Source organism: Saccostrea cucullata, unplaced genomic scaffold (genome assembly GCF_032062105.1).
Source record: "Saccostrea cucullata isolate Sc308-1 unplaced genomic scaffold, CSIRO_AGI_Scuc_v1 ctg428, whole genome shotgun sequence".
Taxonomy (NCBI): domain Eukaryota; kingdom Metazoa; phylum Mollusca; class Bivalvia; order Ostreida; family Ostreidae; genus Saccostrea; species Saccostrea cuccullata.
In genome coordinates, this window is record NW_026928261.1 from 269,014 (window position 1) to 291,917 (window position 22,904).

Sequence of the window (22,904 nt, forward strand, 5' to 3'; positions counted from 1 at the left end):
GCTGGGGCTTCCATATAAAAGTAAAGAAATTCAGCCGAAGTTATAACTGAACACAAGTGGACGGGGCTTAAGAGAAAAAAAAAGATCCAAATTGACAGAAAAGAGATGACCCGGTTAGGCCATTCCAAGTTTTTTCTATGTTTAGCGTCCACCCATCTTTCAAAAACCTAGCTACCTATTCGCAAAAAACACACAAGTCAAAAAAATAAAATAAAACGCATATCTTATAGTAATGAAAATGACGTAATTCAAAAGATATGATTTCATTTATCTATTTTCAAAAAGAAAGTTATTTTCTTCTGCAAAATCAAGGTATTAAATACTTAAACTACTCTAATAATGAAATATTATATAAATATTTAGAGATATTGCTGGAAATCAAATTTTGACCTGAATGATTAATTTTCGGACTCCTGATTCTGTTTGTTTTTTCTGACATGGGGTGTCAAAAACCAAGGCGCACGCGGACAATAAACATAGAAAAAACTTGGAATGACCTTATATGTGCATAAACAGGACATTTAGTATGGGTACAATTTATCAAGCTATATATAAGCTACATGTATAAGTGAACACACTTTGTTGAAGATGACATTATATATATATATATCTTTTTTTTTTGCCTGATAACTTCCTTTTTGTACTTGAAATGTATCCCCTCAGCAGCTACCACAAATCAGGAGTATGTATCCGTCATTGAGTTTTTTAAGAGTCAACTGAAGTAGAGGAAGTCAAATATTAATAGATCCACCATTATTATTTGACTGAAGCGAAAATTTCAATTCTGTGTTACAATGTGGGTCTTTTAAGGCAAATCTGATTGAAACTAGCTCCACATATACAGAAACTTGACAGAAGTTTTAAAGAAAGCGTTTCTATAATTTAATTCCTCCGCTACTTTAAGAAAGACAACTTCAGTCTTATTCTAATATGTAGCATACGGAAAGAACACAGAAAACAGAAATAGTGCTATAAAAATGCATTTCTTAGATCGTTTTAATCTAAATAATTTTCTTTTCTCTGAATTGTAAACAATTTTATTTTAGAACATATTTTATTCTGTGACAACTTAGTTTTTTCTGCACTTTTGCTCTAGGTTTAATTTAATAAGCATGGGCTTCCTGAGCTATAAATATCTTCCACTAAATGTCATTTTAGGTTAGAAGTGCTTGTGCTTAAGAACTATATGTTTTGTTGGTAACCTTCCCACCGAATTTAATGCTTTAATTTATTCAGATGTGCTTTAATTATTCAGACCTTTCGACAGAATGTTGAATAACACACTGAAATTAATATGAATGCAAGAGTGTAGTAATTAATTTGCAGTGGAAAAGGGAATATGTTGAAAGTAAAACTTTTTATTGCTGTGTATTGTTAAATATGTGGACATCTTTCTTCGTTTATATGAACACGCCCCAAACCACCTACTGCAATGCCCGTTTTATACCATTTTAGAGGACATTCGAATTTGGAAAATGAAAACCTGGTAAGTACTTTTTTTTTACACTAATTAGATTTCTCGTCGTTTAAGTCTGATTACGTGCTGTATTGCATTCACAAAGATAACATATGTTTTGTTTCTCCTCGTTTTCTCAGACAGAAGTTCTTACAAAATGTTTGATGCTAGTCATTCATTTTTACTTGTGAACATTAATTTTTTTGTTTGTGAGACACAGAGTGAGGACGTATATCTGTCAAACAACCTGTGAATAGAACGGCCTAGTTTTATTTGTGGACGTCAGATATTTATGGAAGGGAGGTTGTGGAAGTTATATGACTTTATATTGTTATTTGTCCACTGCTAAACATTAAAAAAAAATTAAAAATATAAACAAAAAAAAAATCCAAATAATATCGAAGGACTAGTTAAACAAAATTGGTTATTTGGTATATTTGTTGCGTCTTATCATAGAAAAATTATGCTCTATTATTTTTATTATAGGATAGTACCAAAATGTGATTACACATATTTATACCTGGTATGGCAGCATTAAAGAAAGAAAAAATTAGACTCCAAGGTCATGAGGTAAAAATGTTGAAACATAAAGAAAGGTCTTTTCACAATGGACACACATGTATAGCATAAAACACTGCTTTAGTACAAACTGTTTGTACGTTGGGGCAAAATTTTTTTTTTCTCGGGAGATGCTCAAAGGTCAAGATCACGAGGTCATCTTTGTTTGTATCGATTTAAAGGGAGGTCACCTTCTGAGAAATACAAAGGTGAAATATAAAAACTCTATAACCAAACACTTCAAATGTTTGTGTCCAAATATAATGTTTAATTCACAAAAGTAGGACAAATGTAGATCAAAGTCAAGTTCATAAGGTCAAAATTGTTATTACTAGAAAATTCTCCTTTTGAAAACGTTTATATGTGTCTGTCACTAAATCTCTAACCTTTACTATAACTTTTTTATTACGGTCGTTGTAAGGGGCTTCGGTCAGAGAGAGCAAAATTTTCTTTTAAAAACATGTGTAGGAAAAATTTAATTTTTGCTATTAAATAAAATAGGATTCATAAACAAGAGGCCCATGGGCCACATCGCTCACCTGAGTAACTTGGGTGATGCAAATCTTTACCAGATTCTCCCTCTTGCTATACCTATCATGCCCAACAACCCCCTTCCCTTTTTTATTTTAAAACTTTAGAATCTACACTACCCAAGGATGTTTCCACGTAAGTTGCAGCTTTCCTGGCCCTGTGGTTCTTGAGAAGAAGGTTTTTAAAGATTTGTTCTATATTTTTCTATGTAAAACTTGGAATTCCCTAAAACCCTACCCCCAGGGGTACAAATGTTTGTGTCCAAATATAATGTTTAATTCACAAAAGCATTACTGGCCCAGTGGTTCTTGAGAAGATTTTTCAAGATTTGTTCTATATAATTCTATGTAAAACTTGGATTCCCTATTGTGGCCCCAACCCCTGGGGGTCAGATTTTAATAATTTACTATTTACACTACCCAAGAATGCTTCCACATAAATCCTGGCCCAGTGGTTTAAATTATAAGAAGAAGATTTTTAAAGATCTATATATTTCTATGTAAAATTTGGATTCCCTATTGTGGAAAATTTCCATAAGTTTTTGAAAAGATTTTAAAAGATTTTTCTATATATATTTCTATATTTATGTGTCATGTACACTAAATGCTTCATAACCTTTCCTGGCCCAGTGGTTTAAATTATAAGAAGAAGATTTTTAAAGATTTGTTCTATATATTTCTATGTAAAATTTGGTCGGCCATTGTGGCCCGCCCTACCCCCGGTCAACTTTTTAACAATTTAATATCTACACTACCCAAGGATGCTTTCACATAAGTTTCAGCTTTCCTGGCCCAGTGGTTCTTGAGGAGAAGATTTTAAAAGAGAGCAAAATTTTCTTTTAAAAACATGTGTAGGAAAAATTTAATTTTTGCTATTAAATAAAATAGGATTCATAAAAAACGTAGTGAAATACATGCTTTATCCAATCAAAAATTCTTGAGAAGAATCGAAAATGTGAAAAGTTTACAGACGGACGGACGGACAGACAGACAGACGGACGGACGACGGACAAAATGTGAAAACAATGCGTAGTGTAATACATGAATCATAAAATTCAAATGGTGATAAAACAATGCATTTTAGACATTATAAAAGATGAAACGAATTTTAGACAAACGGATATCCAAGATTCTGCAAATTTCGAGATTATCTCCCTTGGTGCGCTCTTCCGTTACGGATGGGGGTTTTGTTTCCACATGTAAACAGTCAGGTGGGTCAGCCTCAGTTATTTCATAGACATAAAGCGTTGTATGTCTATGGTTATTTATATATTGAATACAATTACATCATCGATATGTCATCATAACTGATTGTCCAGATACACTTTTCAACCCGAAAATTACCGAATTAAAGAAGTTCATTTTTTTCCCCGCGAACAAGAACTCGAAACGAAAGAAAACAAGAGGCCCGTGGGTCACATCGCTCACCTGAGTACTGTTGCTAGGAAAACGAAAAAATCAATCCTGTATTGAAAAGCCTATATGCATAATCGGTCCTTACCTATATTAAACTTTCATTTTGGTCTCACCCTACTCTCGAGATTCATGATTTGATCAAAATTGAATCTACACTACCTGAGGATGGTTCCATATATACTGACACGCAAAAGAAACGCAACACCGTACTTTAGGGGGAAATAATTATGTAAAGTAAAGAATTTTGTATCTTAAAATTATAAATATCTTCAATTTGGATCGGTAATTTAACGGTTGAACGATTTCCATACCATAACCGGAAGTAAATAATAACAGAAATCAAAAAGTGCATGTTTAACAAAACATTTGGCAGTATTATGGAGTTTTAAGGGTTTTTTTTTACATAAGTAATGAAGCAATATTTCAAGAAATGAACTCTCATTTCGTTTCCTGTAACGATGCTAAGGCCACTTGAAAATGGTTTATTACACATTTCCATTGCTCTAGCTGGAAAAGTTCAATGTAAAGGTGATGGAGAGTTGCTGATGCGAAATTTCACTATACGCCTCAACAGGGTCTTACGTATCATATATGCATTAAGGACAGTCCTTGTACTGGAAGTCCAAGGGTGGCTACATATTAGAGAAAAACTAATCATCTGGAAAACAGGCATTTAAAAATGCCAAAGAATATTTCCTTTGCTCAAATCTCGATATTAATGAACCTACTGTATCGTAGAAATTAAGCTTCAACTGTTGAGGGAGTCTTGCACGTTTTACTTGAATGGTTTGATAACAGTCATATTTTACTTAGTAAAGTAAACAGATAAACATTTAACATTTTTATCAAATCTCTGATGTTCTGAAAAGTGGTTAAACCTTTCTTTATTGCTTTTGAAAATCATTAGATAAAAAATCAAACATTTGTAGATTACTGCTTGTTGCGTTTCTTTTGCGTGTCAGTAAAAATATGACTAATCAGTTGTTTTGAGAAGAAAATTTTAAAGATTTTTCCTATATATTCCTTATGTAAAAAAAAATGATCGTCCATTATGGTCCTACCTTCCCCCCGAGGGACAAGATTTGAACAAACTTGAATCTACACTACCTGAGGATGTTTCCATATAAATATGACCAATCATGGCTTTGTTGTTCAGTATTGAGAAGACGATTTTTAAAGATATTCCCAATATCTTCCTATGTAAAATTTTGATTTGCCATTGTGGCCCCAACCTGCTAATTTACCTTCCCCCGAGGGTCAGGATTTTAACGAATTTGAATCTACACTACCTCAGATGCTTCCACATTAGTTTCATCTTTCCCGATCGAGTGATTCTTGAGAAAAAGATTTTTAAAAGATACCATTAATATTTCAAAAAAAAAAATATAAACTCCATTCGGAAGAAGGTGTGGGTTCTTCATTTGAAAAAAAACCAGCTTGCATTCCCTTCACAAAAGGATAGTTTGTGGCAAGTTTGGTTGAAATTGGCCAAGGGGTCCTTAAGAAGAAGTCGGAAATATGAAACGTTTACAGACAGACGGACGCCGGACAAAATATATAACTGTGTTCATGCCCCTTTAAAAAAAGGAGGCTTACAAGATAAGTAGAAAGTGTAATAGTCAGTAACATATTTAAAAAAAACACAACAACAATTGCGATCACAACTTAAAGGACTACTATATGAAAAAGAAACATATGAGTTATACAATGCAAATAAACAATTTAAAAATTTATATTCGCGAATGACAGCTCGAGGTCATGGTTAAAAAGTTATTCAGATATTACCCCCCCCCCCCCACAAAAAAAAAACCAAACCAAAAAAAAACCTTAGTCAAGATTTCATAAATGTTTATACCCCAAAAAAGGTCTTGTAAAAGAAAAACAAGAAATGAACGTCCTAGCACAAACCATTCAGAAAATATTGTACGATTTTTATAAAGTTTGAACAGGTGAGGAAACTGTTTTTACGATTTATAGAAAAACGATTTAAAAAATGGATTTAATAAATATAAACGATTTAACAAACAAATTGCATTTTAAATTGTACAAACAATTTATTTTATTCATTGAAACAAGTGATTTATTAAAGTAGAACGTTTTCTTAAATCGTTCAAACAATTAAAATAAAAATTCTACATTGTTAAAAGAGATGCCGTATATAAACCCTGCATTTTAAGAATTATTTTATTCATTGAAACAAGTGATATTTGAAGAGAAACGTTCTTTAATTCCATTTTGGTTCCTAAACTTCTTCAATTTATTTTTAAAAAGCCAAGATAATATAATTACATAATTATAGGAATTTTGATTTCAACATTTAAATTAAATGATTTTGTATTTGTAAACCTATAGGGTTTGAGACAATTATTTTAATCAAGAAAATAAAATAAGATTATTAAAATGTACTCATGATAGAGTGCACTGACCTATAATCCAATTGGGATGTGAAAGTGTTTTACCTTTCCGTAAAAGTGAACAAACCCGTTAATCGGATTAAGGACACTGTAATCACCCAGGATGTTTATCTATCTTCGGACATCAATACAGGAAGAGAAACGGAACATTGTAAAAACTTACTTTACCATTATATTAACTTTTGCACAATACCAGGACACTGAACTGAAGCTCATGTTCATATTATAATTTATTTTATAACGTCCTAGGATTTTGACCAAATTTATTGTATTACTTGTTTACTTGAATCTGATTTGTTTGTTTCATATGTAAATGAGTATCATGTATTGTACATTATAAAAATGACAGTCTAACTTTAACAAACGCTCACTCTCTCGCTCTCATCTGGGCCGCACTTCTCAGAGCGGGGTTCAGAGCAACGTTCTAGGAGGGATCGTGAGACACTATACGATCAGGAGCCATTTTACGATTACGTTCTTAACCACTATACGGTCATCATTTGTATTCTTTAACAATTTCACTACTTTAAATAAACTCTTAGAAAAGACTTTTTCCTTTTCATTGGTTCACATATTGTATTAATTTATATTTTTCAGACTTACAACCATCCAAAATGAAGAAAAAAATGAAGTCAGCTGTAATGTGGATACTCTGTCTGCTCCTTGTAATCTACTTACTTTGTACTCCTTTCCGTGGATGGAAAATTCAAACCGAGGAAATTTCATATAGACTTGTTCAGGCGTATATTGATACGGGCATAGTTCGACCCATCACTAAACCCTCAGTAGGGTGTGCTGACCATGGTCAAAATGTGTTTTTACTAATAATGGTGCCTAGTTCAGTATCAAACTTTCAACAGAGAGATGCCATTCGTCACACATGGGGAAACGTTTCAAAAGTTACACCGACTGTTCAAGTCAACTTTGTCTTGGGCAAAAGTAAAAACTCAGCTTTGCAGGATTTAGCGAACACCGAAAAACTGATATACAACGATATTATATTTGAAGATGTTCTAGAAACGTACGAAAACCTTACCAGAAAATCTATAGCAATTTTGCGTTGGACAGTTTCATTTTGCAACCGAGCTCGTTACCTTTTAAAGATAGACGATGATATGTTCTTAAATCTTCCCAGACTTCTGAGTTATCTCTCAGACTTTTCTCAAGTTAACACAGTCCTTGGGTGTAAGGTCAGTCATTCTGCGCCATACCGGAATCCATTTTCTAAATGGCACGTGTCACGTGATCAGTATGAGGACAGAGAATATCCGGACTATATATCCGGAACTGCTTATCTCATTTCCGGTGATATCATTTACGATCTCTACCAAGCAACAAAGAAGGTTCCTTATTTCATATTTGAGGATGTTTTCGTAACTGGTTTGTGCCGGAAACAAATCGGTGCTGTCGCAAAAAAGCATCATGAGTTCAGCTGTGGTAGTCGTGAAATAGGACCCTGTGGAAAGAACTTTAGGTACAGGATTACAGGTCATCACTATAGCCCACCGGAAGTGAAACGAATGTGGGTAGAACTACAAAACAGGTGGTCGGACTGTCGTTTAGTGGATTACTATTTTATTTATAATCTGATTGATATTTTTAAATGGATATTTCTCTAGTAATCATTGTATAAATTATGTCTTTATTACAATTTTCTAGTCATGAAATGCCAATAAAAGTGGCTTTGCTGGTTATTATCTACATGTGTATATTTCAGTGAACCTTACCCTTTTTCTAGCCTTCTTAATGTTGAAAATGATAAAACAATATTATTACGAAAAACTGTGTAAAGGTATCAAAATTGTTTGTTATACCTTTAAAAGTTTCTTCTAATATACAAATCTTTATTAAAAAATTTAACATTTGTATATGACATACATGTAATACAACAAAATTTATTTTTAAATAAAATTTAAAAATGCCACACCGCTTACGTCACACAATGGGCGGAGCTTAATTTCATTTGCATTGGTTGGTGCTGAACAGTGACAGACCTTAGGTTTACATCATTGAAGACAGTACAAGATACATGTATTTAAAATTTATTGACTGTGTTCTCGGGCAAAAATACATTTTGTTTACGCTCGAATCCTTCAGGCAAACAGTTTGGTTATGGGTCCGACAAAACGCATGTTGTGCTGAACAGTCAATAAATGTAAAATATTTTCTTGTATCATAATAAAAATTCTGCCTTATTCATTTCAATAGATACATACAAATAAATGTAGTATCTTCTAGTAATCCTCTAATTTAAAATTGTTACTAAAAATATGCACATCTTCATAGATAAATTTTGTCCAAATTGTCTTGGAAAATTATTTTTATTATTGAAATGAATAAGGCAGTGCTGTACAAAAATAGGAAACAAATGAAGTTTTGACATAACCCGGCGAGTTTTCCTTTGAAGTCAAGCGTACTGTAACTGCGATACTCTCTCTTTGTTGGCGTTTCTTATGCAAATGAGCAGAAACTCTCTGTATCTGCAAAATATCAATGAAACAGTACGGGGTTTTTTTTAGCGATGAAGGAAAGCTGTATCCGTATACAGACATACCAATCGTTCAATTCACCATAGAACTGTTAGTATTTACACAAAAATTTAGGTGAATCAAAAATAAAATTTTACAACGTAAAGGTATTATTGTCGGATTCAAAATTTAGAAAGGAGGGAGTGGGGCAGTTCACAAATTAAAGGTAAAAAAAAAAACAAAAAAAACAAAAAACGGAAAATCGTATTCCGTGGGGGTAGCAACCAACACCTATGTGCGTCATTTGTTGATGAATTAAAAACTGTATGTATACAAGTTTAGAAAAAAAAAAAATTAAGAAAGCGAAAAAGAAAAAAAAAACTCAAATGTAGATGGGAGCACCAGTGAGTGCTGTATCCCGTTTTTACTCTACATTTTAATGAAAACGTGAATGTGGATACCCCCCCCCCCCCCCCCCTTTCCTTTCATCTGCTTATTTCAATTTTGTATATGACGACCGGTGGAGGATTAAGACATTTCTTATTTACAAAGCATTTTTGTTCAAAAAAATACTCCCACATGATTCTTATATATCAAAATGTTTTGCATTAAATCAGTACATGTAACTTAAAAAAAAAAATGTCAGCAAGAGCTGCATAGAGAAAAAAACCCTGCGCAATCAAATCTAATTAAAATTTTTGGAAAACAAATTAATTTATGCATCCCTTAAATAATTATTTTAGAATGATAGATACCTGCACGGCATTTCAGTTGAGAATGCTTAGAATGGGATACTAATTCAAATTTCTGCAAAATCATGATTGGTTGGGAAAAAACCCAAATACGCATGTAAATCAGTGAGGTCCTTAGAAAGGTCATGTCACAAGTCATTTACAGAAATGTTTCTTATTGTTTCAGAGATATATAGGGCGGGGCCAGGCTAGAGCTATTGCTCTCCCTCAAGCCCCGCCCTTAATGTTGCAGTAGAAAGTCTAAATAATACATAAAATTGAAGTAATCCTGATGATGAAATAAATGCACTTGTAATGCAATTGATCGTGCTGCACATCTCCATAGATTATTGTGTGAAGCAAATTATTTTTTAACTTTCCAATATGGTGTATAAACTTTACAAGTATTTTTTGAACCCTCTCTCTCTCTCTCTTTGCTATCTCCCTCCTTCCGTTTACAAACAAAAATGTGTATCTCTTCCGTAACATAGATTTGGTAGGTAGGTAGGAGAAAAGTATTTATTGCTTATCCTCTGTTTATAGCAGGTGAGAGATCCTTTTGTTTGAAGCATGCAGGTGTGACCTCAAGTGCATTGACAATAAATTAAAATAATGATTTTGAAGTAGACATTGTGTAATTTCAACATTTCGTACATGTATTAATATGGTCCTACTATTAATTTTCCATTTCTTGTCTTATATAACTTCACCTGGAGCCATATCTACGACGGGTAAATATTAAATTTAATATCTTTTGGCATAAATAAATTTCCTGTAATTTAACATGCATTTTCATTTCAATATGTATTATTATGATGTTACAATGTTAAATTACGTTAAATAATGTTTCATTAATTAATAATATATTAAGCTTGTCTAATCCAAATACCACAGATTAATATATAAAAAAAAGATTAGAGAAACTATCTGTTATCATAAAGTATCATTAGAATTTTTAAAAATGTAAAAACTATAACAAGATTTCTGAATATTTAACATTGTTTTTATAGTCAATTTTCTGTCTCTATTAATTAAGTAAAATAAAAAATGATTTAGAGTAACTCCGTTAATTGATCAATTCTTACCTTTGTACATGTCCCCTACAGAGATGACGACATAGAAGTTACCCAGGGTACATAGAAGAAGATATCCCCTCACCTTGCTAATGTTACAGTAGAAAGTCAGGTAAGATGATGTTTATTCAGAGGACAAAAATATCCACTGATAATAATGAAGAACCACCTTGAACAACTTACCATTTATAGACCTATATGATAATAAAAATGTAATTCACTTTTAAGTAACTAATAGGCTATTGGCCTACTTTCTAAATTAGTGACCACAGAAATATCTCAGTTTCTTACATTATTTTAAAAAGAAATTTTAGAAAAAAAATTCCGAGAAATCTTTTTCTTAATTGAAAAATTCCTTATATACATGTAACTGTGTATCATATTATATTGCTTAATCTCTGTAAAAAAATATAACTATAACAAAACCAGCCCCGGATTACAATCAATACATAGGAATATATCGACTTCACAGAAAAGCATATTCAGAATGGATCGCACTTCAAGCCAGATACATCATGCTTATTAATTAATATTATTACATTCAATGTCACAACAATTAAAAATAACAATGTGAATAAATATTTATATAATATAATAAAAGCAATTTGTATTTTTCTTATCTTTTATATATATTTAATGTTTTACAGGAACATGTTTTATAAAAATTCCCATAAAAGACTGAGTGATTTTCAATGATGAGTAAATCTAAAGAAAATCAAGGCAGAAGTTGAATGTTAATACAAATGATTAATCAATAACTTTCTTTACACTTTTTGAACGAAATGTGTATATATTTTGAAAATTTTCAATCTGCTTTCTTCAGTTTGCCAGAAACACGTCACTCTCGATTTGAATCAAACCTATTCCATACAGTCACCAGAATTTCCTCTGCCATACCATGCAGGCCTACGTTGTTCATGGACAATAACAACAATTAGGAATGACACCTGGTTCAAGATTGATACAGTGACACAGGGAAGTGATTGTCTGACTTCCTTTGAAAGTAATTTTAAGACCGATTTGTGCTCAAAAGCCAAGAGAAACGAAAGTCTTGTTTTGCCAAATAACTCTTTGTACGTGAATTTCTCCTCGATAAAAACGGGTCCATCTTCTTATATACACTTGGAGGGTGAGTTAATTTTATAAAATCCTAATAACTATATTTAAAGTAACTTTTGGAAGATAAAAATTAATTTTTGTACATTTTTTTATATGGTTGTTAATTTGTTATTTTTCCCGAAGACAATTCATACGAGGGCTGTTCAATAGATAATGTCATCGGTGCTCGGAAAGAAACAAAAAAAAAAAAACGCTTTTCAATGATTGAGCCTTAATAGTTTCATTTAAATATTCTCTTTTAATTAAAACACATGTCCGTAACATTTTTCTCCAATTTCTGATTGTTTTCAGAATACCCTTTTTTGAGTATGACCCTTCGTATACTGGAATATGGCATATCCTATGATTTCCTTGACTTGTTTCTTGCATGAAAGGTGTTTTTTCAAGTTTGGAAAATGAAACAAGTAAAAGGATGAAAGATCTGGCGAATATTGTTGGTGTGACAATACATTAACTTTCCGTTTATCCCATAAACACCTTAACTCTTCATGGCGTGTGGGTTTGGACGCTGTCATTAAGAAATTTAATGTAGGGGATTCCTGATTCTGGTTCCATCTTCTCATAAACCTTTCGATTTTTTTGCAAAAAAAGTTGCTTTCTAGACTTCTACAGAAATTGAACTTCCTCCCCAAATGAGCATTTGAACAACAAGATCACTGATATTTATGAAAATGGCATATAAATCCGTTTTTGTGCTTTTGCAATTCTTTGCTCTTCTCAGACCTTGGCTGTTTTTGTGTATCTCATTTGTTTTGATGGTTTAAAGCAATGGATTCAAGTTTCACTATATATTTGAAATTCAGGCAAACTTGGATAACTACATTTTTTTGATTTTTTAAAATAATTGTTTAGATATTCTATTTTCACTCATTTTTCAAAACATAGGATGACCATTGAGTACTTTTTAAGTTTTTTTTACTGTCAAATGTTTCTGCAAAACAGTGTGAACTACCTCCAAAATGATGCCTATGATAGCAAATTTGCTATATGTCTTAAAGTCAATCAATTATCATCAGTGATAATTTGTTGGATTTCTACAAAAAGTAAATTGGTTGTTGTAAGTCTTTCTCGCCAAGGACGATGCTCATTTTTGATGCCCATTATATTATTTTTGTTTATTGAAATCAACCTGTTCATATGTCTATAAAACAGACATTGGTTGCTATAAATTTCACATATTGCAGTGAATATTTCTTTGGGATTCTTAACGAGTTTTACAACAGCTTTCATGAAGCATTTGATTTCACTCTAGTTTAATGATTCCTTACCATTCATTTTTAACGCAGTGTCTCGAATAGCCCTTGTTTTTCAGCTTCTCACAATGAAATTATTTGATGAAAAGTGGTCACAAAACTGTAATTAATTAAAGATTCAATCATGAGAGAAAGTCAAACTCAATGTCATATTATTTCTATGTTGTATGTCATAGAGTTCGGGGCATTATTTATTGAATAGCCCTCGTATTGTTTAGACTTTGCTTATATTTATTCATTCTAAAAGGTTACGTCTCTTTGTTGATAATAGTCATACCTAAGTTACGCCCGCCTACAAACCTGTCCGCAACAGCATTACGGGACTTCATACAAATCGACTGGTTTTGGAATGGTACAGACTTTGATGCCCTTGTATGTGTGATCGAATATCTAGTATATCCTTCCACTATAAATTACCAAACATTGGTCAACTGCAGTGATAATTCGTTCACATTGAATATCAGTCTACAGAGGGGCAGGTTCTTCCAGATTAGGATGTTTGCAAGGACATCTTTCTGGGAAAGTGAAAAGTTGAATTATGTAAATCTTACGTTAGGCAAGTGTCTACACTTATTCAAAATGTTGATCAGTTTTGTTGGGTGTAAAGTAAAAATTACTAAAACAGAGAAAAAAAGTTTTGATTTGATTTAGGACATCCGAGACTTTGTACATATACATTTTTAGTAGAAAACATTATCAGCCTTTACATTCTATCATATACTCTTGTCCGAGAATAATTTTTGTTTTTGTATTGTAGAATGTCAAAATGAAGTTTTTCTCCGGGACAAGAACGAAACAGCCATTCTTTCAGAAGGTTACCCATATCATCTACAACCATTTTCTTCCTGTCAGTGGGACATAAAGACGTCGGCGGATAAATACATAAAATTTACCATCCGGGACTTTAATCTGTGCTCGAATTCAAATATCTGTCGGACAACATGTCTTAAAATTGACAAGGAAATAAAACTTTGTCCAGGTTCTTCCATTGAAAAAACGTATTTGATACAGAAAAACACAACCTTCATTATGTTCAATTCCACTGAAACATTAAATGGGAGGGGTTTCAACCTGTCTGTCAAAGCTGTTGGTAAGCATGTTTACAGAATTTGCTCTAAAAGTATGCAGTATACATGTATAATAATTATGTATATATTATTGTTGTTTGTCAGCTTCAGATTTTTAGATTGTTTTTAGGTCACCTGAGTAAACTCAGGTGACCTATTGCTATCTGTTTGCGTCGTTCGTCGTGCGTCGTTCGACGTATGTTAACATTTGAACTTATTAGCTCACCTGAGCCGAAGGCTCAAGTGAGCTCTTCTGATCACATTTTGTCCGTCGTCCGTCCGTCCGTCTTTTCACATTTTCGACTTCTTCTCAAGAACTAATGGGCCAATTTTAATCAATCTTGGTACAAAGCATCCTTAGGTGAAGATGAGTTAAAAATTGTTAAAATGAAGGGCCAAGTCCCCTTACAAGGGGAGATAATTAAGAAAAGACAAAAATAGGGTGGGGTCATTAAAAAATCTTCTTCTCAAGAACCACTGGGCCAGGAAAGCTGAAACTTATGTGGAAGCATTCCTGGGTAGTGTAGATATTAAATTATTAAAATGATGACCCCCGGGGGTAGGGCGGGGCCACAATAGGGAATATAAGTTTTACATAGAAATATATAGAACAAATATTTAAAAATCTTCTTCTCAAGACGCACTGGGCCAGGAAAGCTGAAACTTATGTAGAAGCATCCTTGGGTAGTGTTGATATTAAATTATTAAAATCATGACCCCCGGCAGTAGGGCGGGGCCACAATAGGGAATCCAAGTTTTACATAGAAATGTATAGAACAAATCTTTAAAAATCTTCTTCTCAAGAACCACTGGGCCAGGAAAGCTGAAACTTATGTGGAAGCATCCTGGGGTAGTGTAGATTTTAAATTATTAAAATCATGACCTACTGGGGTAGGGTGGGTCCCCAATAGGGAATCCAATTTTTAGAAATATATATAGGAAAAATCTTTAAAAATCTTCTTCTCAAAAACCACTGTTTCAGGAAAGCTGAAACTTATGTGAAAGCATCTGGGGTAGTGTAGATTCTAAAGTATTAAAATCATGAATGGGGAGGGTGTAGGGGGGGCATGATAGGTATAGCAAGAGGGGAAATCTGGTAAAGAACTTCATCACCCAAGTTACTCAGGTGAGCGATGTGGCCCATGGGCCTCTTGTTCAGCTTCTTCTCTGCAACCACTCAACCAATTTCCACCAAATTTTACACAAAGCATCTACTGGTGAAGGGGAACAAAAATATTGTGAATTCCATGGTCCCTGCCCCTCCTGGGGCCTGAGGGGTTGGGCCCAAACCACTAAAATTAGTGCAATCTTTAAAAATCTTCTTCTTTACTCCTGGACATCAAGCAGTCAAAATGTTAGCATGAATGGAATGACCATTGAAACCTCTATGAAAATTGTGAAATTCATGGCCCAAGGGTCAGGGGTTCTAGTGCTAGGGTTGGGCTCTATTGATTATATAGTTAAAATGCATTATTTCTTTAAAAATCTTCTTCTCTACTCCTGGGTATTAAATAAACTAACTAAGGACATAGTTATGATGAGGAAAAATACCTTTTGCAAAATTGTGATTTTTATGGCCCCAGGGTCAGGGGTTCTGGTGTTAGGGCTGGGCTCTATTGATAATATAGCGAAAATGCAGAATTTGTTTGAAAATCTTCTTCTCTCCTGCTGCGTATTCAACAAACGAACTAAGTATATAGTTATGATGAACAAGAATGATTCTTCCAAAATTGTGAATTTTAAGGCCCTAGGGTCAGGGGTTCTGGTGTTAGGGCGGGGCTCTATTGATTATACAGAGAAAATGCAGAAATTGTTTGAAAATCTTCTTCTCTGCTGCTGGGTATCCATCGATTTAATTAAGTATATAGTTATGATGAGCAAGAATGCTTCTTCCAAAATTGTGAATAGTATGGCCCCAGGGTCAGGGGTTCTGGTGTTAGGACGGGGCTCTATTTGTTATATAGAGAAAATGCAGAAATTGTTTGAAAATCTTCTTCTCTGCTGCTGGGTATTAAGTAAACTAACGTAGCATATAGTTATGATGAGCATGAATGCCTCTTCCAAAATTGTGAACTTTTATGGCCCCAGGGTCAGGGGTTCTGGTCTTAGGATGGGGCTCTATTGGATATATAGTGAAAATACATTATTTCTTTAAAAATCTTTTTCTCTGTCCCTGGGTATTTAATAAACTAACTAAGTACATTGTCATGATGAGGAAGAATGCTATTGTCAATTCTATGACCCAAGGGTCAGGGGTTCTGTTGTTAGGGCGGGGCTGTATTGGTTATATAGAGAAAATGCAGAAATTGTTCAAAAATCTTCTTCTCTGCTCCTTGGTATTAAGCAGATGAACTACCTATATAGCTATGATGAGCAAGGGTCATTCTTCCTAAATTGTGAATTTCAACGCCCCTGGGTAAGGGGTACCAAAAGGGGGGGGGTCTACTTATATACTGAAAATGAATTAATTGATTGAAATCTTCTCCTTTGTATTACATTTGTAATCAAATATTTTCGATAAGCAAGTTAGAGTGCCTTTTCCAAAATTTTGAAATGTGTGGACCAATCAATCATGTGTGGTATGGCATATTATTGCTGAATATTTGATTTCGAAATGCATTTTTTTGTTCCCCCACTCTGTCTATGGGTATTAAGTAACCAAACTAAACATGAGTGTATAGTTATTATAATTAGCAATGGTGCCGCTTTCAAAATTGTGAATGCCATGATGTCTAGTTTAAACAGTGTTAAAACATGAACCAAAGTCAAGGGTTGTAAAGTTGTTGCATGATGCTCAGGTGACCTATAAGGCCCATGGGCCTCTTGTTTAAAACAGCATGATATTTTTACAAATGGCGTGAACTAAAAAATATTTTTTATTAATCATTTTTAAGAAACTTTATTTGCCTTTTACTTTGAATTTGATACGTATTTCATTCTGTTTCATTTAAAGACAGCATCAAGCACTTTATAGTCCTATAGTACTTTACGGCTTGTGCAGTATATTTATATTTTCTCTAAACCTTTATACAAAATGTTGTCCAGCCCAGTCGTTCTGTGTTCACTTAAAAATTGGTATTTATTTGTTTGTCATTTTAAAAAACATTGTAGATTCTCCTCCTCCCTTTCTGGACCAATTTTTTGTCGAGAGCAAACATGACTTTATTAAGATAACATGGCGTCCTTACGATGGAGAGAAAGACCTGTTGCGTTACCTCGTCACCTACAACGTCATACCTGACGTAGGGCATCACGTGGTTCCTGTTCGGGTCGGTCGCCCTTCAACAACATACGTCATCGACACAAATACTCATCAAGGCCAATTGTTTGCCGTGAGATTATCTTATCTAAGCGAGGGCGGGGAAGGGATACCTTCCAATGTAAAAATTATCAGAGCTTGTAAGCACTTTTATCCATTTCAAGGATGAATTTTCAATCCAATTGAACAGAGCAGCAAGAAATTTAAAACATACTAGTATTGAGCACACAGAATTATTATTCATTATCCGTTTGTGAACCAATAAAAACAAATGGAACACTAAAAAACTCCTGCAAAAGAAAAGAAATAAAGTTTTTATGAGAAAATATTTAAATCCAAAATATAATTTTAACAATTGCATTGAACTGATTATATCAAAGTGGCTAACCTGTCTTTAATTGCCATACGTACTGTGGGAGAAATACATCAAGATCACCAAATGAATCATTTTGTATAGAAACAGATAGGAAGTTGAATAATAAGATGGGAAAAATGTTATATACTTCTCCACTTTTTTATAGCATGTGGACGTGCAGTGCGACTGCGCCATAATCAAACCTTCACCATACGGTCGCCGGAAGTCAATGGTAGCTATCTTTCAAATGTCATTTGCAGATGGAATTTACAAGCGGATCACGGACTTTGGTATAAGGTTAATAAAGTATCATTATCTTTCAATCAATATGTAACTGACATCTTTGTTTCTCAATGACCAGAGAAAAGAATCATCGATGGGTTATAATGTTCCTCTTACTCTCATTTCTCTCTAGTATATACCCTAGCTTTAAGAGCTTACAAAATTTTAAGCACCGACGCAAGTGCTATTCTTAACGGTCCTGATATAGTTAAATCAACTTCTGTTAAAAAATCCTCAATATTAAATACAAGATCTGTCATAAAACCAGTTAAGTTTTTTCTATCGTCTTTATAGCTCTTGCAATTCTTTGTTCCCCGTGTAATGGATCATGGATTTATAACTTGTTTGTTTTTTGATTATTGAAATGCGATTTGTGTCACAGTGTGCTCGAGGACAGAACATCCCACCCCAACCCGGTGCCTTTTCAATTTATCTGTCTTGTAGATGAATATTTGATATTTTTTTTACATACTCATTGATGCATGTGGTGTATGGATTAGGTCAGGGGCTCTACGTCGGTGCTAGCTTATGACTTGAACAAGTATCCATGCTAAGAAAATCTTATTTGATTTTACAGTTAGATATCGTAAAATTAGACATTGAAAACTCCACATTGTGTCAAAAAGATTATGTGGAAATTCCCGGAAAGCGGAGGTTTTGTGGAAACAAGCCTGATTCCGTTATAATAAAAGATCACAGAGCCGCCATTACTTTTGTTACAGACGATAGCAACTATGCGACAGGATTTACAGCGATGGCTACAGCAGTTTGTGAGTGAAGACAATAGCAATAGACCCTATAGTTTATTAATCCTGAAAATTTTTCCTGCTTTGACTTACCAGTTTAAATCCTCCCATTTCTTATTTGCAATGTATTTGGAATTCTTCAACGATTCTTTGGAATCCCAAAAGATACCAGCAGTACTTTTTAATGAACAGATACAATTTCTCCCATGTGTTTTACGGTATTATTTTTTGCTCGAATTTAACAATAATCCCACGTTAAATTGTTTTATTTCTTTTTTCAAGATCCACCATCGGGCCGTCCTAGAAATTTAACTTTAACGCCAGCACGGTATGGGTTCTTTTCGGAGTGGGAGAAACCTTTTTTGAATCCTAGTTATGTGAGGGGATATCGGATAAATTACAGACGACTGGAGAAGACCGAGGTCTCTGAAATGGTTGTACCATCCAATGATAATAGTGCTTTTATAAACACTCTGTCCTTTCCTGGAAATTTGTTTGAAGTATGGATGTCTGCAATTGGTGAGGCTCAAGATAGCGCGTTAACTGAAAAGAGGCAAATTTTGTCAGGTAGAACACCGCTTTGCTATTAATTATCATCATCTTAATAACATATAAGGAAAAGTGATACTATAATTGAATACAAATATTGCTATTATCGTTTTAAAAGGCAAGCTAGATGAATCCTGAAATTGTAACAACTTTATCGGGAAAGGTTACATGATTCTTGAATTTTAAAACAAATTGTCATCATCTTACGAGGGACGTTCAATAAATAATGTCATTAGGTCGATGACATACAACATAGAAATCATATGACATTAAGCTTGACTTTCTCTCATTATTGAATCTTAAATGAATTGATAACAGTTTATGTGACACTTTTCATCGCATTATTTCATTGCTGGAAGCTGGAAAACAAGGGCTAGTCGAGACACTGCGTTAAAAATGAATGGTCAAGAATCAGTAAACTAGAGTAAAATTAAACGCTTCATTTAAGCAGCTGTAAAACTTGTTAATATCCCCAAAATATATTAACTGAAATATATGAAATTTACAGTAACTAATGTCTGTTTTATACGCACATGAACAAGTGGATTTCAATAAACAAAAATTGTAAGATAATGGGTTTCAAAACTGGGTACCGTCCTTGGCAACAAGGACATACAACAACCACTGTATATTTGCAAAAATTCAACAAATTATCACTGATTATGTTTTATTGACTTTTAGACACATAGCAAAATTGATAGACATCATTTCGGGTAGTTCACACTATTTTAAAGAAACATTTAATAGTAAAAAAGTTTAATACTCAATGGTCACCCTATATTTTGAAAAATGAGTAAAAACGACAGCGTGTAGGAATATCTGAACAATTATTTTTAAAAAAAAATCGAAAATTGTACTTATCCACGTTTTTCTGAAATTCAAATAGATAATGAAGCTTGAATCCATTTTGCTTTAAACCCTCAAAACAAATTTACAATAAGATGCACTTGACAAAAATGCAAAGTCCAAAGAAGAGCAAAGACTTGCAAGAGCACAACAACAGTTTTATATGCTATTTTCTTAAATATTAGCGGTCTTGTTGTTCAAATTCATATTCGGGGAGGAAGTTCAATTTCTGGGGGAGTCTATTAAACAAATTTTTGCAAAAAAATTGAAAGGTTTATGAGAGGAAGGAAACAGAATGAGGAGTCCACTACATTAAATTTCTTCATGACAGCGTCCAAACCCAAAGGCCATGAAGATTAAAGGAGTTTTGGGGATAAACAGAGAGTTAATGTTTTGTCACACCAACAGAATTTGCCAGATCTTTGAACCTTTGACTTGTTTCATTTCCAAAACTTAGAAAAACAACCATCAGAAAGAAAAAAACAAGTACAGCAAATCATAGGATATGCCATATTCCAGTATATGAAGGGTCATGAGTTCTAAAAACAATTAAAAATTGAATAAAAATGTTACGGACATGTGTTTTAATCAAAAGAGAATATTTTAGTTAAATCATGAAGACTAAATTATGGAAAAAACTTTTTTTGTTTCTTTCCGAGTCCCAATGACATTATTTATTGAACGTCCCTCGTATTTGAAAACAATGTTAATTGATTCTGAAATGGTATCATTTAGACTTTTGATCTGATTAGGAAATGTGGCTAAGATCATAAAGATACGGTTCAAGAGATCTCCAGAATGAGTTTAATGTGTTACAAAAAAATTCAGGTACCAAAAGAAAAACATCCGACACGAAGCAGCAGTATTTTCGTCAAGTTTTCATTCGAGTGACGTAAACTGTTCTTTCAATATCAAATGCATAAATGGAACATTTGTTTACCATCTTGGACGTTCTCCTTTAAAATGTATATACAACTGTTAGGATCTTGTCATTATTTTACGTGATATTGATGTGAAAAATAACATTATAATTTAATTTCTCGTTACAGACTGTGGAGAATTTTTGAAAATAGATAAATCCGTCCATCTGATCAGTACGCCATTCTACCCAGAATTCCCCAATGTCACGTGTCAGTGTTCGTGGACCTTGTCGTCTTTGCATAATTTATCATTCTCATTCTTGGAAATTCATCGTTATGACAACCATACCACAAACTCAACAGAAGACGAGTTTCTTATCTTAAACAATACAAAGCATTCTTTTGCGAATATAAGCGAAGGAATGCAATTTTTATTACATAAAAATGAAGTTGAAAAGATAGAGATTCGGACTAAGAAGACAAGTTTTCTAGCAGCAATAAAACCAGTACATGGTAAGTGATGATTATCATCTTTAATTCTTGAAGGTTCATCAATACTCTAATAAGAGAGATAACTCTTATTGATATTATCATTCCTTTACATACTGTATTCAAAAATATATAAATGGTTCCTCTTGGCAAGAAATTAACTCCCTCAGTGGCTTTGCAATCTTGGGAAATAGATTTCACTCTCGTTTGGAACATCGATTTGCAATTTGGGAAACCAAATAAGGGAGAAAGGTTAAAATGTTAGTGTAGTGCAGGATTACGTTATATTTTCGTTAAATCAATTGTATTTCCATGGTGTTTTTGGATATATATGTGATTGTCTTTATTGACAGATGAGGAAACCTCCGTTAGAAGCTTCAAACGCTCATCATCTAGTGTCCAAAGACTTGACCCTAGCTGACTAGTGCATGTCACATTGGGAGTAATTCTCTTGATAAAAACACTCTAAAATAATAATGTTGAGATGCTTGATGGAGTAGGGAATCTGTCTTAAAATGAAGATAAAGGATTTTTTTTATAATCCACAAACTTAGTAATTAAACAATCATGTACTGTTATTGTTGCTTATATATCCTTCATACCATTATAAGAAGAAAACAAATTTTTACTCTTGCAATAAAAACCTACTCTTGATACTTTCGGTGAACCTACTTCACAGTTGCAAAAGGGGCTTAGATCAGCTTATCAGAAAATCTTCCGGTTTCTGAATCCAGGTAATACAAGTAGTAATGTAATTCAAATACATCCATATTTACAACATTCTGAACAAACATGTTAACACTTCACGGTTGATGAATTAAAACATAAGCAATAATTTTTGAAATACAATTACCATCACATTTCAAATACATTTAAGATATGCATATATATGCCAAAATTTGTTGGCCCAAGTTTATGATAAAGTAAACAAAGTGAATTACTTAATGATAATAAAACAAGAAATTATTGAACAAATTAGAAAGCAAGACAGACATTTAAAAAATTAACTATAGATTGCATTGATTGCCAAATGTATACAAATACAAAGAAGACCAAATTAATTATACATAAGCAAAATCTTACTTACATGTAAACTGAGCTCGTCCGCAGTACAATGTAACTTTATTACAACTTTTAACTTTACAGATTATGAGTAACTTCAGATTACTTATTTAGCCTTACACATGACTAATTCCAGGGTCACTGAAAAGACTGCATAATACAACATGGGTGACAGTAGCAAGAGTAGTGATACGTATAAAATAAGGAGACGACAAACACTTCAAGCTTAAAAGTCCATCGATCTAATACAAAATGGGAGCAGAGCAAACACAGTCCTCTTAAATCATAAGGTGGGATAAGGTAACATGGATAATCAAACATCCCCGGTCACCTGGTATATATTTGGTGCAGGGTTTACACTCCTACTGACT

At 33.3% G+C, this 22,904-nt stretch overlaps 2 protein-coding genes across 3 annotated transcripts; both read left to right on the forward strand.

Annotated features, from left to right (window-relative positions):
• Positions 1-1,178: 1,178 nt before the first annotated feature.
• Positions 1,179-8,153, forward strand: LOC134276950 (beta-1,3-galactosyltransferase 5-like). 2 transcript variants are annotated; one of them, XM_062759229.1, is made up of 3 exons: positions 1,179-1,486; positions 1,943-2,026; positions 6,972-8,153. In XM_062759229.1, the coding sequence occupies exon 3, from the start codon at positions 6,989-6,991 to the stop codon at positions 7,991-7,993; it is 1,005 nt and encodes a 334-aa protein (XP_062615213.1). In that variant the 5' UTR covers positions 1,179-1,486; positions 1,943-2,026; positions 6,972-6,988; the 3' UTR covers positions 7,994-8,153. The 2 variants fall into 2 exon arrangements, with proteins under 2 accessions (XP_062615213.1, XP_062615212.1); XM_062759228.1 differs by lacking the exon at positions 1,943-2,026 and having other exon boundaries at positions 6,972-8,152.
• Positions 8,154-13,779: 5,626 nt separating this feature from the next.
• Positions 13,780-21,923, forward strand: LOC134276943 (uncharacterized). The gene is made up of 7 exons (XM_062759219.1): positions 13,780-14,108; positions 17,197-17,484; positions 17,866-18,005; positions 18,559-18,751; positions 19,010-19,294; positions 21,172-21,495; positions 21,825-21,923. The coding sequence occupies exons 1-7, from the start codon at positions 14,048-14,050 to the stop codon at positions 21,890-21,892; spliced, it is 1,359 nt and encodes a 452-aa protein (XP_062615203.1). The 5' UTR covers positions 13,780-14,047; the 3' UTR covers positions 21,893-21,923.
• Positions 21,924-22,904: the final 981 nt, after the last annotated feature.